Raw genomic sequence first — 17,238 nt, 5'->3', positions numbered from 1 at the left:
TAAAGATAGAATGTCAGAGTAAGTCCCTACTCTTGCTAAAGCAGAAAAGTGGTATCCTTGATTTGATTCCAGAAACTATGGAATTGGGGAAAAGGAAACTGAAGGGCCAGAAGAGGTTGTTGCAGTGATTCATGTAGCTGAAAAAGGACAAGAAGCTCCACTAGGGCTATGACAGTACATATGTGATTAGAGAGATGGATTCAAGTATCAGGAAAGTAGCTCCATTATGCTTTGTTCTTGAAGGAATTCTGGTTTGACATATCTCAAAGCAACGCTTGATGATGGAGGGAAACAACAGGAAATGTGAAGAGTGACTATGGAGAAGGTGAGTGGACATTTAGGATAGAAAGTTCATCTGAATAGAAATAAGTTGAGAATATGCTAATATTTGCAGTACATCCCTGAAACCACAGAGTCATCAACCGCATTCCACTGTCTGTTAACTGCAACAAGGAAACAGCTCTCCCATTCACTAATTGGCTGTTCAACAGAGTTTGTAGGTAGCAAACCAGTTGCCACGCTGATATAAGGAACCATCAGGATGCTCATCAGGAAAGCGGATCAAGTAAAAGAGCAGAGACAGTTAAAGAGAAGTGAGCAGTGTAGGCCAGTGACTGGCATCATTGTCTCAGTCATCTGGTTTATCTGCCTCAGAAAAGTCACCTTCATGAAAGGCTATCGACAAATCCTGCTTCAAGTCAGTTACCCATAACCTATTGACCTCCTTACTACTCCCCTATATCTCGCGCTTTTTCTCCTCAGGTCTCCCCCACCTTACTTTTGCTAACTGACCATTCAGTTTTTCAAAAATTATCATCCGGTTCATCAGTCACTGATGAAAGGATGCTGTTATGGCTTATATTTAGTTGTCCACTCAAAGCCTCATGAGCTTATAGCTAGGACTATAAAGTGGATGGATATAGGGTGTGTAATATGGATTAAGGGTATTCAATATCTGGATTAGTCTCATAATTGGATTAGCATAGTTCTGAGTGTGGCTGAATTGATTTACTGAAGAAGAAACTCCACTTTGGGCATGGGTGGCACCAGCTAATAGGATCACAGCCTGGATGGAATGTAAAGGGAGAGAGAGAAGACAGGCTCACTGCTTCCTGTCTGCTATGCCATGGCTGCTTCTCCTCCACAATGTCCCTTGGCCATGCCACTCTACCTTGGAGCCAGTCAACTACAGACTGACACCTCTACAAACTAGGAGCTGAAATAAACTATTCGTCCTTTAATTTGTATCAAGTATTTTGTCTCAACAACAAAAAAAGTGTTTAAAACAGTGCTACTTGGGGTCATAGCCATAAGCCCTGGGTGCCTTCCTTGTCTTAGGTACCAGCCCTATTGCCCTAACACCTAGAACAGAAAACTCAGTTGCAGCACAGGTCAGGGCTCTTTTGACCAAACAGTATGCACTGTCATTCTGAAGTTTTACAGTTAAATGGGTTGAGATGTTTTACCTCTCTAGTGGTGAAAGCTTTCTAGGAGAAGAGAAACAACAGAACAGTTTGGTTATATCCATTCTGTGTTAGGCTTTACGCTCCTGATAATAAGTTATAAATGCTGCTCCAATAATCCTTGAGGCATGCTTCCTCAAGGGACCCTGAGTTCATGATCATGCCTGAGCTTCTCAGAAAGTCTCAATCTGTCTGAATTGAATCACAGGCCAAAGAGCCATCAGAGGCCACCAGAGTTAGAACTCCCACATGTAGAGCTCTGACCATCCAGTTTCCTGGCAAACAGTGGATAGAATTGGGCAGAAAGAAAGATAGGGGAAAAAATCAAAAGAATAGACAAATCATAGATCTATGATTCATATAAGACAATACAATTGTATGTGTTAATATATTAATGCAAAACTATACAATGTATAAATAACTTATTCTATTAATATGTCAAATCTTGAAAAATGATGTCACCTAAGATTCCATTTGCTGAAGAGTACAGGGATCATCAGTAACAATTAAATTTCAAAAATTTCCATCATTATTTAGGGACATAATTTTATAAAGTATAAAAACTATGCATGGACTTGATCAGCATCAAATTCAGCAACAAAAAGCATGGGATGAAAGCAGGAATACACAGATGGCTGCTATTCACTTGTAAGTTGAGGGGGAGGTACACAGGTGACAGCTATAGTTCTATTTTTAGGTGAACTATTTCAGGGACACAACAAAGTAAAAAGAAGTCAAAATAGAGGACTAGTTTTAACAATTACTGGGTTTTTCAGTAGCAACGAGGTGTGTAAACTTTTTATAGCACAGAACATAAATTACATGCTCTGAACTTTTAAGTCCTACAGCATGGTTTCATGGCCTAGATTTGGGGCCCTTTGGATTGCTTTTAGAAACAGAAATTTCCTTTACAAAGTAATTCTCAGGGGTGCCTTATTTTTGCAAGGTCTTTTCTAGCTAAAGCAAAACATTTCAAACAAAAATACTATCAGGAACAGGAAATGTTACTGAGCTGTGGATGCAGGATAATGGTAAAGCACTGGCCTAGTGTGAGAGGCACTGGGTTCAAACCCTTGTACTACAAATAAATAAATAAAGCTTTATTTGTATCTGGATCCAAATGTTAAGAATCAATTCGAGACAGCTACACATACCATTGGGAAGTAAATGGACCATATCACAAACAGGTAGATAATGAGAGGGAGCATCCCTCATTGGTTGAGTGGCTCAAATTTTTAAGGCTTGAAAGAAACAAACATATCACCAAAATCAGCCAAATGGTCCTCTCCTGTGGCATCCCCTTGGATGGGACAATTTGTCCATCACATTTCTAGGCACAAAAGGATAGCTGGAAAGTTCAGCAGCTATATGAATGGAAACAGACCTGTGAATCAATTAGAATGGGAGACTGCAAGTGCCTCACGATACAACATGAAGACAGAGGATTCTGCGTGGACACAGGTCCTATATCCGCTTTGGGAAACACACATAATATGTCACAATGCTTTAAGGAAATGTTGATTTCTTCACAGAATGGAGATGTCATGAGAGTATCTTTGGAGGGGGCCAGACTGGGGACTGGGTGAGGTTGGTGATACTAAAATTTCTAAGAACTTGTGCACACTTTAAAGAAGTGGTCACAAAATATGTAAAGTATGGCTATATTTTATGATTTTATTATAGCATGAAACAAAATTTGGGATGAATTTTATTTACTCTTATTTTTCCAAAATCTACTTAGGTTTCAACTTTCTGTGTGAAGACATTCCCAACTAAAATTCCAGGCAAGTATGTCAGTCATGCAAACAATAAATAAGCCTAACACAACACATGGTCACAAGACAAGTTTATTGTTTAAAAATGCTACCCTATTTTATAAACTACTGAGGTCTAACATAAGCAATACATTTACATATTTTAAATCACCTATACTGAAAATAGTGGACCCAATCTGCAGAAAGTTAAGAGCAATTCTGTTGATCTAGCAGTTGAGTTCTGGGAGTGCTTCCCTTCTGACACTTACTGCAGAGGTAGCACCGCAGGTGGTTCCATGAGGGACACATGCAGGTATCTGAAATGAGACCCACAAGTCATGCACCAAGGCTGTCAGTTCTATAAAAATCTCAGGACACAGAAAATCCTCTCATGGTTTTAACAGATTGGAAGGAAGCTGGTACCGTAAACTGACAAATTATAAACCTAGGATTTTCTAAATCCATATCCCTTGATTTAAAATATAATATTAGTATTCCAACCTCGCACTAGATGTACAATTTATTCTATTTCTAATACTGATACAACTATTACCCATTACGCTTTATATGGAGAGTCAACATAAGAAAATGTCAGTAACTTACTTTGAAGACTTATACTTTTCCCTAATTGCCTGCTGAGGTCGATGGGGTATGTCAAGGCATGCTTTATGTAGCTCACTCAGGCAAGGCACGATTTCATTTAATGAATAGCCTGTAAATGCAGCAAGAGTTTCTGGCTAATCAAGACAAAAGAAAAAAATTGTCTTACATAACTGTCAGACATTAAACTCTGAAGATAAATGATTGTGAAGTAAAGATAATTCCTTAGTATGTATCCATATTTATCTCAAAAGAAACCATATTCACTTCCTGTAGATACTTGGGACATGCGCATTTTTTAAAACAACCAGAGTTCTACATTTCTAAGTTTATTTATATTGTATAATTCTTAATTTGGGTGTGGATCATTTTTCCTGTTCCCTCATGACTGGAACTTTTACTGGATCTTAAAGAGCCATGCTTATCCAATATTCCTGTTTGTGTAGTCAAAATGCAACATAAAAAGTAAACATTCCAGCAAGTGGGTACTTTTTCCTATGTCTTTTAGCACAACAGCGAACCTTCAGAGGGCTGTTTATGACCTTGCCACCTTCTTGGGTAAGAGGTCACATAGACAGTCCTATTCTCCTGTAGTCTTGGTATTATCTTCTGGTTTGGTTTGTTTTGGCTTAGTTTGGCTTGGTGTGGTTTGGTTTTGTTATAGTTTGAGGTGGTATAATTTGGTTTGGCTAAGAGAGAGTAAAAGTCAACAACTTTTGCTTGAAGTGGCCAGTAAATATACTTCAAGGTACTTCCAGGGATAGCAGCAGGCACTGAGGTTTCCAGTCCTGCAACTGTTGAATGACACCACCTACTTGACTTTTGGCCATCTATGTTCCCCACAGAATAAAGCCACTGAGCCAAAGCCAGGGCGGCTGACTGGAAAGACTTAGCAGCAAGCTGTGGTGTGCTGTTAAGACAAGCAGCTCCTTCTTACACTAACTTGCTTCACGAGAGGCAAGCCCAGTGTAATCCTTCAAAGTTAAAATATTTAACAGATTTTAAATCACTGAACATGCCTCCCATTGCATCTGAAAATAAGAAAGACTCTTACCCAGAAGTGTCTGTTCACAATATAGTTTGCTAGGCAATAAGCTGCTGCAGCTATCAGTGAAGGAAGATATTTCAAGAATGGGTCAGCTTCAAGTAGACTCAGTTCTGCAACATACTAAGCACAACAGAAAATGTCAAGTTTGACTAAAGTTATAAGTAGACCCAGATATGTCAAATAAGCTGTATCTTATTTTTGATCAACCAATGCCTAGTAATGAGCACAGAAATAACCAACAATTATCCTCAACCAAAACTGCATTTAGATTGTAATAAAATTTCAATACCTTGTATTTTGCCTATCCACATTTGTGTACATTACAGCTTGTTTTTCTCATCATATGCTAATAATACAATTTATGCTAGTCAGATAAAATGGTGTTGGTCTGATACCTATGTTAGGAACAGAGCCTCAGTTAAAAGGCAAAAATATGACTATATTAAAGCTATTAGTTTATTAGGTAAAGGAACGCAATTCCAAGGCTGAGACCATACTAGTGGGAACCCATTTTTCAACAAACACTGGAAAATTATATAGACCTCCTTATTAATCTTTGCATAACATATAAATATTAGATATCCTACTAGTTGGAGAAAAACATGACCAAACCAATATCTAATAACTTTAATTAAATTTTTGCAGTTCCAAATGACCAAATGATGGTTCACTTCTTAACAAGTCAAGATGAATTTAGAACCCAATTTAACTGCATTCATTTTTTTCCCAAACCAAGAAGCATGGCTGGTGATCTATATCCAACAAGGGAATAGTCTCCAAGCTTAAATGTCTTTTATAGCTGGGTGATTAGATAGCCTGTGCCTGCCAAATGTAGTCCAAAGTAATGTCTTGTAGCCATATGTTGTGTTCTTAAAATTAGCTCTCTTAAATTGCTAAAAAAGTTTCTCTGGCCCAAGGGAAAAACTGGGAAGGAATAGAAAAACAAAGGGACGATTGGGAAAGGCTGTATTTCACCATCCTTGCACCTCAAGTTCCAGGAAGTCACGTGGCATACCTTTGCCAGGTTCTCAGTTCTGACACACACCCCTTGGCGTCTTAAGTACTGAAGGAGAAACTGGTTGGTGGTTGGTACGGCCAGATCAAAAGCCAGGACTTTCAGGAACAGGTGTTCCATCCGTAACAGCTGTCGCTTTGTGTACGTATCATCCGTTATATAGACAAACTCCTCCACTTCAGGTGGATATATCTCCTCATATTTCCTGGGAAAGGTAAAGAATGTTTAGGAGTAATGTTTGGAGTAATGTTAGTGCACGGCTCTACTTCCTGTGTCTCTGAATGGACCCTCAGAGTTCTTCATTCTAACCTCCTTTCCCCTACAACACCATTGAGTGGCACCATTGAGGGGCTTTGAAAGTATCAGGAGCTTGTTTCCAGCCCAAGAACATGAGTAGTACAAGGATATATTTTACTTACTGTTGGGAATAGTAACAGAAACCATTTCCAACTGAGAATTTTAGATTTTGGCCTCTGATATACTGTAAGATTCTGCATAACAGACATTACTGTTGAATACCCATTACTTCTGTGAACTGCAAACCATTTTGTGGATAAGAATGCTCTCATGAAAACAGTGAGAATAAAAAATGCCATAGCCCTTTAATTTTTAAAAAGATCATGTTCACCTTCTCTTACTGAATTTTCAACGATGCTGAATAGCCAAGAGAAAGATAATGTTATCATCGTAATTTCTCTTCTGCTTTTGCTCCTAGTTTCTTTGGGGGACTACTAGCAAGTTTTACATATTAGTAACCAGAATATTTGAAACCAAAAGAATAAAAACTGCAACTCAGCAGCAGGTTACTTAAACGCAGCAAAGCCACAGCCCAGCTCTCTCTCCCCACATAATTAGGTACTATTATAAATCACTGATAGAAACAACAACAGCTAAAAACATTTATTCACCGTAACTAAATAAACAAACTGGTTATTTTGGGTTATTTGCTAGATCATGAAAACAGCTTTTATGTAACCAAAATATGTTTAAGTAGGACTTTTACTTGTATTAGAATATAGCTAAAAAAACCGTACTTCCAAAGAGTTAAATTAGATCTTGAATTTCAGTTGATGGCTGCTTTAGTCGTGATACTGAACTTCTTGCTATAAATCTTAAACATCTGAATTGAACAGTGAACGTGTGGGTAGATTCAGTTTCTCAGTAACTCCTACAAAGATGATGATCTTTTATCCAAAGAGGGATGAATACTTTTAATTATCAAGCACTGCATTTCTTCAATAAGAAGAAAAAAAATCAAGTGTTTTGACAGCAGATAGCTTCACACTATTCAAGCTTAAAGAACACTTACGAAGCCAGAAGAATAGCTGCTGTCCCGACAAGCTGCAATTTCCCTCTCAGAACAGACATGCAGGAAAGAAACCTGTCCAGAAAGTTGACAGCCAGGTAGAGAGTTTCTGCTCGAAATTTATACTCTTCGCCAACCTCTACAAGCCAATCCACTAAAATGGTGCGCATGCCTTCTGTGATATCTGGCTGTTTCCTCATGTAGTGCGCTTTGGGTCTGTATTTGATCTGTTTGGGGAAAGAGTTAGGATATTCAAATAGGTGCAGTACCAGAACCAGCATCAGTATAGTCACTGTTAAAAAACATCCCCTGAGTGAATGTTAGGAGGATACTGATTCAGAGCCAAAAAATCTTTATTATGATAAGAAAGTGTGAAATGTAATGTTAACACCTTAACTGAGGAAGAAGGTAACAATGTGGATTATTCCTAAGAGTGAAATACTTTGAGTCAAAGAGACTTCACACATATAACTGCTACTCACTATCAAAACTACATGTTAAATGTTCTTCATTGGAGATGCTTAGAGTCAGAAATGTCAGTCTTAGACTTTTTTCCAGATTAAGGGATATTTACATAGAGAGAGAGAGATAGAGACAGAGAGACAGAGAGAGACAGAGACAAAGACAGACTGAGAGACAGAGACAGAGAGAGGACTTGAAGACCCTAGCCTAAACACAAAAACTTACGTTTCATGTATACCTAGTACACATAGCCTAAGTAAAATTCTATATAATAATGTTAATAATTCTGTTCATGAAACAAAGTTTTATCATATGGAATTTTCAACATGTGGCATTATGTCAATGCTCAAAAAGTTTCAGATTTTAGTATTTCAGATTAGGAGTGGTCAACTTGTATTATTTTTATAGACTTCTTATGTTTAGATGTCATGTCAGTGCCATTCACCAGTGGTTGTAACCCAGAATTTGTAGCTTAACATATTAAGAGTTTGTGGTACTGGAAATTGAAGCAGAAGTTGGAAAGGCTCACCTCAGCTTCTCGAAGGTACTGATGAATTTCTTCAGCATATTCAGTCACATTTATCACATCTGTGTCAAATTCTGGCATGACTTCTGACTGGGAATGGAGGGACGAATCCACCAGCATAGGGGACACTGCAGAGATTTAACACTGTCAGATAACTCACTTTATTTAAGACTCATTACATCACTCATCCTCCCCAGGCAGCTGTGAAGTCACTGCTTCATGTCTTCCTCCTTCTGGACGCTTACTACTGAGACACTGATGCTGTGGACACAAGGCGCCCTCAAGTGTGGATGGGTCAGTTTACCTGTGTTGAAATCCAGCAGGAAGTGAAGGTCTGATTTGAGTGTGCTGGTGTCCACTTCACACACATCCTCCAAAGCCACCCCTTCTCTACCCGGGCAGACGTTTCTCTCCTGCTCAGGCTCATCCATGTAGATATCAAATCCATGCTTGGCTGGCTCAGGAACCCCATAGTCAGACAACACATTCTTTCCAGCTGGAGGGAAGATATTTTCTGGTCCAGAAAAACACCTGATTGCTGTGATCTCCTTCAAAATAAGAATGAAATCTCTTGTTATAGAGTTTATCCCCAGAGGCCATCTAGGCCCTTGGGACTGTGACTCAAACCTGCAGCGTGGGAAGAATAATCCTAAACTTAAATATCTATGCTGACAGTATAATTCCAGAGAATAAAACTTAGAAAATATTGTTCTTCCCTTTTTTTATCTATATTTAAAATAGGGAAAGAGAACTACTAAAATTTGTTATCTTCTTTACATACAAGTATGTATCACAGGGAGCACTAGATTATAGAAAGAAGAAAAGCTATAGATCTCCTGCAAAATGAAACAGGTATCATGTGTGGGAGGAAAATTGCAAATTGGCTTTATTCTTATAGCATCACAGGATCTCAAGATTTTTTTAAGTGTTCTGTGTAGCTGCTAACACATAGTTACTGAGTTCATGCAGTCAGCCACACTCCTTAGGAAGTTAACTTTTAGGTGCAAGCCTCTGTCATAAGACTCATTTCATACCCAGTTATTTAAAAGGAAAAAAAAACTTTACAGTAGTATTCAGGGAAAAAGAAATATTAGGAACTATAAAGGATCACAATCACAAGTTACTATAACCAAGTAATAACATCTCCAAGTTGCTGCCACGTTTGATTTTTGTTGCATACATACATATAAACTGATACATATATTCATTAAACAACTATTTGGTTTTGTTTCAGGTATCTGGAATTTAGCAGAGAACAAAATGTTTAACCTAGAGGTAGGGAAAGGGATGAAGAGACAAACAGAAAAAGATACACAAAAAAAGAGCAGGGTAGTACACAAGATTAGGAAAAAGGGAAAACTCTTCCTACAGACTTACAATTGGCCACTTAGGTACTGGCTTTCATACAGAGAGGGAAGTCATGGATAGATTTTGGGCAGAGGAGTAAAATAATCCAAGCTCTAAATAGATCATTTTGGCTGGGTACAGGTGTGGAAACAAAGATCAGAGTTAGAGGACATTATGAAATTTACAAATTCCAGGAGACAATAGGGGTTTCAATCAAGATAGTAACAAAAAGATGAGAGGCGAAGGGATTGCAGGCATTTTTAAAAGTTAAACTACTAATTCGTTTACATGGGAGATGGGAGAAAAAGAATGAAGAATGATCAAGGTTTTAGGTCTGAACATAGAAAGGATGCAGATTTCATTTACTGAGATAAGGAAAACATTGGGAAGAGCAAGTTAGGAGTCAGTTAAAGGGGCTGGTGTCTGGCTTTCTGGGGCCCAGGAAGAGAAAAGTCAGCGCCTTCCGAGCATCGGCCATGCTAGGACTGGAAGGAGTCAACCAACAAGCCAACTAGCCAGCCTTTCTGGTAAGCTGAGCAGGCCATGATGACCAGGAAGAGAAAAGTCAGATACTCTGTGCATCTAATTCCCTTCCCATACTCCCTCACCCATCCCCATGCCCTTAAGCAACCAGCTGAGTTGATAGCAACTAAGGTACAGAAGAAACGGAAGAAAGGAAAAGGTTACATTTATGTAGGTATACACATGTAACTGTACATATGTACATGGGTGTGAGATGGATAACTACGCTACTAATCCATTAGTTCATCAAAAAGAGCAGTTTGTGTTGTCATTGTTTGATTATTTGATCATTTTTTATGCCTAGATCTTGTAACTGAACAACTATTTCTAAGATAACAATATACAACATATTAACTAAAAAAATTTAAAAAGCAGATGAATGTTTATACTGTTTGCTTGACTTTGCAGTCATGGGGCCCGCAGTCTGAGCATTTCTAGGGAGGATAATATAATGCAATATAGCAAATAAGAGGGATTTCATTCTATCTTGTTTTTGAAATCCACTCTTGTTCTCACTGTTTTGTTTTGTTCCAATTGTTTGCTTTATTCAATATCCTGTTTTGATCGGTTTTATTCTATTTTATTTTGATTTTCTATATCTGATGGACTGGAGAACTGTCGTGAAGACAAGAAGATATACTAGCCACTGTTTTCCTATTATCCTACTTTGAAGTTCTATACCAACTTCACTGCTTTGTTTTGATTGGATTATTGTTTTGTTTTACTGGGCTTTAGTATCTTTAAAATTGAAAAAAATTAAAAATGGCTGGTGTTCGGTTTTTCACAAGTCTAAAGTATCTATCATGTGACCCAAGTAGAGATGTCAAGTGAGTTGCTGAGCATATGAGTCTTCAGTACAGCTCAGAGGCCTGGGCTGCAGATGAAAACATAAATCATCAAAAGGTATTTTGGGGCTAGGGATTTAGCTCAGAGAGGCAGAAGTACCTGCCTAGCAGGCACAAGGTCATAAGTTTGATTCCCAGTTCAAAAAAAAAAGAAATGTTTTGATGCTAAGAGACTAAGAAAGTAAGTGCAAGATTCAAACTGAAGACAGGGATCTTTGACATATATAGAGACTGGGGACCTAAAGACAAATCAAGATATGTAAGAGGGGCAAGTGAGAAAGGCAGAACACCTGAAGAGAATAACGTTCTCCAATATGAGCAAAAAGAAACTATTTCAAACAATAAAAGGTAATCAACCATGTTAAACACTGTTGAACATTCAAGTAAGGAAAATAAAAAGGTTTGAGTCAAAGGAAACAAGAGAAGAACCACAGATGGAAAGAACTCAGTCAATAAATATTGTGAGCTGTTCTGGCCTAGATACTGTCCTCCATACTAGGAATACAGCAGAAAGAAAATGACACACCAAACCGTTACTCTCTCTGAGAGAGCTTACATGCCAGTAGAACAGACAACTCTCAATTGCTCAAATTGAACATTAGCTGCAAAGAGCTGTGTAATCAAAAGCTTTTGAAGTTAGAAAGTATTACAATATCTTTGCATCTAATGAGAAAAATGGAGCGCTAATAGAGAGCTATCCTGGAGGAGAGAAGAGGATGTGTGATGAAGTACACAGGTGAGGAGTCACCTTGCATAAATGCACATCAACCACAGAACAAGATGGGGACAACAGGGGACATGACACACAAGAGTAGGAAATATGATACAAAACCATCAGCTGAGAGCAAGGATGGAGGAGGGGCTATGGAGAGGTAGGAAACAGGTTTCTAAGGAGGTTGTAGAGGAATGGAGCAAGCAAAATGTAAAGGCAGTGCCAAGCAATGGCACCAAGCAACAGGACAGGTTATTTACTAACATACTGAGTCTGTGATTTAAAATGAAACCATTCAGCAATGGCACAACCATAGGTACAGTCTTAGACCATATATTTAAAGAAGTAAATATTGTTAAGATAGTTTTCTTAAAAGCACTTTCACTCAGTTTTCTCCACAGCTTCAAGCCAATCATTTTGTGTACACTTTTCTCTCTTTAAACTGATTCCCCATAAAAGTCAGATGACCTGAAGAGGCAGAAGAAGAGGGGTTGCTTCTACTCTAGCCTTCATCATATGTTGGGAACAGGCTGTTAAACCTCTTTACAGGTGATTTGCCACCTACAAAATGGGAAGGAGGCCACTGCATCTGTTTAATAACAGACTTGCAGTTCGGGCTTACAGTGTCATTATATGGATTTGTCTAATAACAGAATTAGGGAAGCATTTCTTTCCATTTCAAAAATGCATTCCTAAGGGTCCAAGGCCTCTCTGGAATTTAAGAGTTTAGAGTTGGATTGGTCTTCAAAGGCAAGTGTAGCTATGATTAGCTAAGCACACATAACTAACACCTAAGGCTCCACCCCATTTTCCCACTTGCTCTCTTTTATAGGTAACCTAGTAAGTTTGATCCAATACTGTCTCACACAATCCCTATCAACATAGCAAAGATTACCCAGGCTTGCTCCAGCCGTGGTCTAGCTCAGACTGAGCACATCTGAGCTGGAACTATGGAATGCCAGCTCCACAGTTTATTCTGCACAATCACATTTCCTTTCAGCCTAGTCTTTAAATCATGTAACATATACTTAATCCAAATAGTTTCTAGACCTTTGTCCCAGATATTAGAAGACTAACAGCAAAGAAAATTAACCACTTTTTCTATCTGCCAAAGGGAGTGATCTTCAGAAATCAACTTTCCCATAGTCCAGATTCCAGGGTTGTAATATTCAAGGGGAATTGTAGGTACACATGTAAAAGAAAAGCACCTCCCAACCATGGCAAGAAAGCCGTTCTCCACAGCATCTTTCCCAGTGCTTCTGGGTCATTACCTGGCCATAGGTCTTCCTGTACTGCTCATTTTCGCTTAGCACCCCTAACACTGTCCTCTGTGAGGGATCCTGGCCGAGCTGGGCTCTTGTGAGCATCTGACAAGCACCAGGACCTCGGGTCACTTGAGCCAGAACCACTCCGCTCTTGGAGTTGTTGTGATGCATTGCCTTGGCTTCCACACACTGCTATCAGAAAAAAAAAGAAATAAACAAATTGGTTAATCAACCCTTCCCACTCACCTGAGGCTCCAAGGATGCAGCAACTCTCTAGGAAGAACAGTATCAAGCCGCAGAATCAGCACCAATTGCCCATCTATCTATCCATTAATTATTGAGTTAAAAGAGCCTTGAGGGACCACACAATCAGCTGCTCTGAACCCAAAACAGTTCAATCCCCTGGGGCTTTCGACCGGGACTTAGTTGTGGGTTAAAAGGACAGAGACAACCTGCTAAACCTTCAAGTCGGAATATTAAACCCCAGCTTATTTGGGAGTTGAGCTCTTCAAAGTTCATTTTCCCTAACCTCAAATCCAGATCCAGGCTACCTGAGTACGTCCCCTTCCCAAGCAACAAACAAGGCGCCACCTCCTCCCACCAGACAGCAGGGCCCAAATCTTTTCGGAACCTACAGGGAACAAGTCTCCTGGCCTTTACTCCAGAGAAACGCACGCCGGGGCGGGGCAAGCGGGGCAAGCGGGACTGACGGGGAGGGAAGGAGGACAGAGGTGTTAAGAGATTCCAGCGGGGGGCGCCAGGCTCCCTGCGGCGGCGACCGCCCGCTCTGGCTAATTACTTTCAACCCACCCGCGTCTGTTGAGTCGGCCAATCAGCGACGCCCCCAGGGTCCCCGGGGCCCGCTTCCATGCCAACCGCGGCGGGCCTGCGCGCCCGGGGCCGCATCGCCATGACGACCCCTCACCGGACGCGCTGCGAGCAGACGCGCCGCGACCCCTGGGCGTCCAGCCCCCACGGGGCAAACCGGCGGCAGGCCTGGCTGCTCTGGCCCGGGCGTGCCGGGACAAGCGGTCCCGGCCGCACACGCGTCCCTTTTGACCGGCGCGCCCGGCCTGGGAGGCGGGACGGAGGCCTGGCGCCCGGCGGCCAGGCCTTCCAGGGACTGTTTCCCTGAGCCCGTTCCCCAACAGCCGCTAACTCCTCCGCCAACGGCCCCTGCGCGGCCCGCTCCCCAGAACCTTGGCTCGGGAGGGCGACACGGGGCCCTCGGGCTGCGCCGGCCCGAGGTGCGCTCGCTCGCTCCCCTTCCCCGGCTCACACACCTACGCTTCTTCCCGACGGCAGCCGAGGGGCGGTCGGGCAGGCTGCGGGGTGCCCCGGTGCTGGCGGGACGGCGGCGGGCATGGGATCATTTTGCGTCTTTGCGCACCAGAGGCTGTGCCTGGCCTTCCCAGCTCCTCCCGCTTAGGCGGGATAAGAGATTGGGGTTTTCGGGTCGCACGTGGTCTCAAGGCCCCCATGGAAGGCTTCCATCTACCGCCCGGCGGGGTCATCCGGAAAGACGACCACCCAGGAAGAGGAAGGAACGCGGGTGGCAGCGGGGCTTAGCACAGGGATGCAGCGGGGCCTCCCGAACTTGGGTCCTTAGTGGCCGGGCCTCGTGCAGAGAGACAGTCCCTGGATTGGGAGGGAGGGATCCTTAAATGAGGGGCACTCTTTGAATCCTGCGAGCTCCGACCCCTGTGGAAATTACTGACAAACCTTATGGAAAAAAAAGTATAACTTTTTAAAATGTATACGTATACATATATTAGATACTCACACTCGTGTATAACCTGTGGCTGCTTTTGCTTTAAAAAAAAAAAAATCCTTAAAGCCCGGAAGAGGTCATTCAAGTAGCCACTTTAAGCAAAAGTTATCACTGTCTTCCTAAATATGTTTCACCAATGTTTTCACCCAAGGTTTGGGTGTGAATTGCTTTAGTGGAAAAATGAAGGTATCCTAGTTTAAAAAAAAAAAAAGTGTGAATTTAAGGCTAACTGGTGGCTTCAAATATTGAGTGCATTAGAAGCATCTCAAGAATCAGTACTGGATACAGCAAAGGAACAAACTGATCTTGTTCAATATTAATTTCTAGATTTATCATAATTAAGTTTTTATTAAAACATGCAAAAAAAAGTTATCTTCTCTAAATGGAAATAGTTTGAATACGTACATGAAGCTTAGCCAAAATCTAATTCATTTGTTCATTTTTAAAATAAAAATGGTGAGCACTTTTTTTTACCAGGCAGTAGATAGGTATGGGTACAGGTAAAAAAGTGATCCCTATCCTAAAGGAGCTTTTGCTCCACGAAAAGAGAGATAAGGAATAGGTCTTCAGCTGTGAAATTAGCACTTACTTCACCCTGGGGAATACAGGATTATAAAAAGGGAGCAGTTAGAGTCTAGAGCGAACGGACCATGCATGTAGCGGCAGAGATTTGGAAGCAGTTTTGTTTTGGTTTATGTCTAGATGTCTCCCCAAAGCCTCCTGTGCTCATGGAAAGGTGATTGGATCATGGGAGTGTGATACTCATTAGTGCATTAATGATGACTTTACTGCTGTGATGTTGGGAGATGGAGCCTGGTAAGAGGAGGAAGCAAAAACAATTTCATGGACAGTGAAACCATTTTCTATTTAAACATGGAAAAATTTTGAGTTGTAAGGAATTTACTGAAAATTTTATCAGAAGTAAACTAGAATCAATTTTAAAAACCATCTGCTGAATATTGAATTGAGATAATTGCAACATTAAAGTTAGCTATTATTTATTGGATATATCTTTTTAAATAGTCTTACTTATACTAAATTTTTTGTGTAAATTCCATTATCATTTCTGTAACAAAGTCGATTCTACAAAATAGCTTCCTGTGTTTTATATTTATCTCAGTCTCAAACTTTAATTTGAAATGCTATCAAATTTCCACGTCACCTGCATGTAACTTTGCCTAGATTTGGATGAATGCTACATCCTAGGATAGGATAATATCTTGTAAACTCCAGCAATATTATGTCCCTATTAAATTCTTTGTTAAATCATTGTCAATGAATCATAGGATACTTGTAGTTTGTATTTCACTTCTTCATTTATTGTTGAGAAAATAATAATCACAACATATTCTCATTCTAAACTTTTTTAAATATGAATTTTTTCATGCCAAATATTTTAAAAGTCCTAACAGAAGCTGACACAAATTTATACATTTTCAAGTACTATCAGACTTTTCAGACCTAAAGAAATCGTACAGTCCTCATCTGTGAAACTCCTTTTTGAGTAGAAGAAATTGCAAATATATGCTGTATATATGTGTTCTTTCAGAATTTAGTATATTTTCAACTGAATGAGGCAACTTGGTGATTCTGTCCCTAATATAACAACTGTTTATTATTATTACTGGAAAGTTATTCAAAATCATGCCCACCTGCAGTGCCCTGTAGATAGAGTACAACATGTTTTAATTCATTATAGAGTTAGCCATAGGGAATACACAATGAGTTAGAATCTTATGCAACACTCAAGCTTTTATAGGAAGAAAACAATTATATAAGTGATTATCCACAAGATAGAGTAAGGTAAATTTTTCTAACAAGTGAGACAAAATTCTGATTAAGAACAAAGTATGTTTTTTAAAACCCTAAAATTTGTATAGAACCAGAAGACATTCACAATAGCAAAAGCAATTCCACACAAGAGAAAAGCAAGAGGGATCACAATCCCTGAACTTGATTTGTAATATAAAGCTACAGTGATTTAAAAAACAGCTGCAACAAAACAAACCAATGATATTGGCATAAAAACAAATATCTGGATCATGAAACAAAAAAGAAGATGCAGAAACAGCTTCAGGAACATTCAGCTATCTGATCTTTGACTACAGTACCAAAAACATGTGGGAGGTAAAATATCCTCTTTAACAAATGGTGCTGGGAAAACTGACTTGTAGAAGATTGAATCTAGACCTGTGTCTCTCACTGTGTACTAAACTAAAATCAAAATAGATCATCTAAATGTAACTACAGAAACACTTAATCTGCTAAGAGATAAAATAGGTAAAACTCTTGAAGACAAAGGCATAGGTAAAGACTTTCTGAACAAATCCCAAATACATAAAAAAATAGCACCAAGAATGAGCACATGGGATATATCAAAAGCTGTGGTACAACAAAGGAAACAACCAAAAGAATGAAAATACAATCTATGGAATTAGAAATTGTTGCTACCTATTTATTTTTTGGACAGAGAATTAATATTTAGAATAAAGAACTCAGATAATCCCCAAATAAAATAAAAAATAGGCATCTAAAATTAATAACCATCTGTCAGAGAAGAAGTATAAATAGCCAATAAATACGTGACAAAATGCTCAGCATC

General features: G+C 39.8%; 1 protein-coding gene across 10 annotated transcripts; it reads right to left on the bottom strand.

The window, feature by feature from the left end:
• Positions 1-3,294: 3,294 nt before the first annotated feature.
• Positions 3,295-14,379, bottom strand: Ccna1 (cyclin A1). 10 transcript variants are annotated; one of them, XR_010041784.1, is made up of 9 exons: positions 13,676-13,929; positions 12,872-13,057; positions 8,479-8,722; positions 8,178-8,302; positions 7,190-7,413; positions 5,881-6,085; positions 4,872-4,985; positions 3,821-3,929; positions 3,295-3,534 (listed from the first exon to the last, which is right to left on the bottom strand). XR_010041784.1 is itself a non-coding variant. In XM_005007039.4 (9 exons), exons 2-9 carry the CDS (start codon positions 13,034-13,036, stop codon positions 3,483-3,485), a joined length of 1,263 nt encoding a protein of 420 aa, XP_005007096.1. In that variant the 5' UTR covers positions 13,037-13,054; positions 14,149-14,379; the 3' UTR covers positions 3,295-3,482. The 10 variants fall into 10 exon arrangements, 9 of the variants coding, with proteins under 9 accessions (XP_005007096.1, XP_005007095.1, XP_003477321.3 ...); XM_005007039.4 differs by lacking the exon at positions 13,676-13,929 and adding an exon at positions 14,149-14,379 and having other exon boundaries at positions 3,821-3,954; positions 12,872-13,054; XM_005007038.4 differs by lacking the exon at positions 13,676-13,929 and adding an exon at positions 14,149-14,378 and having other exon boundaries at positions 3,821-3,954.
• Between the last annotated feature and the right edge of the window lie 2,859 nt (positions 14,380-17,238).

Source organism: Cavia porcellus, unplaced genomic scaffold, assembly GCF_034190915.1.
Source record: "Cavia porcellus strain 051 isolate PalLab524CR breed Dunkin Hartley unplaced genomic scaffold, mCavPor4.1 scaffold_21, whole genome shotgun sequence".
Taxonomy (NCBI): domain Eukaryota; kingdom Metazoa; phylum Chordata; class Mammalia; order Rodentia; family Caviidae; genus Cavia; species Cavia porcellus.
This window is presented reverse-complemented; position numbering and strand designations above follow the sequence as displayed.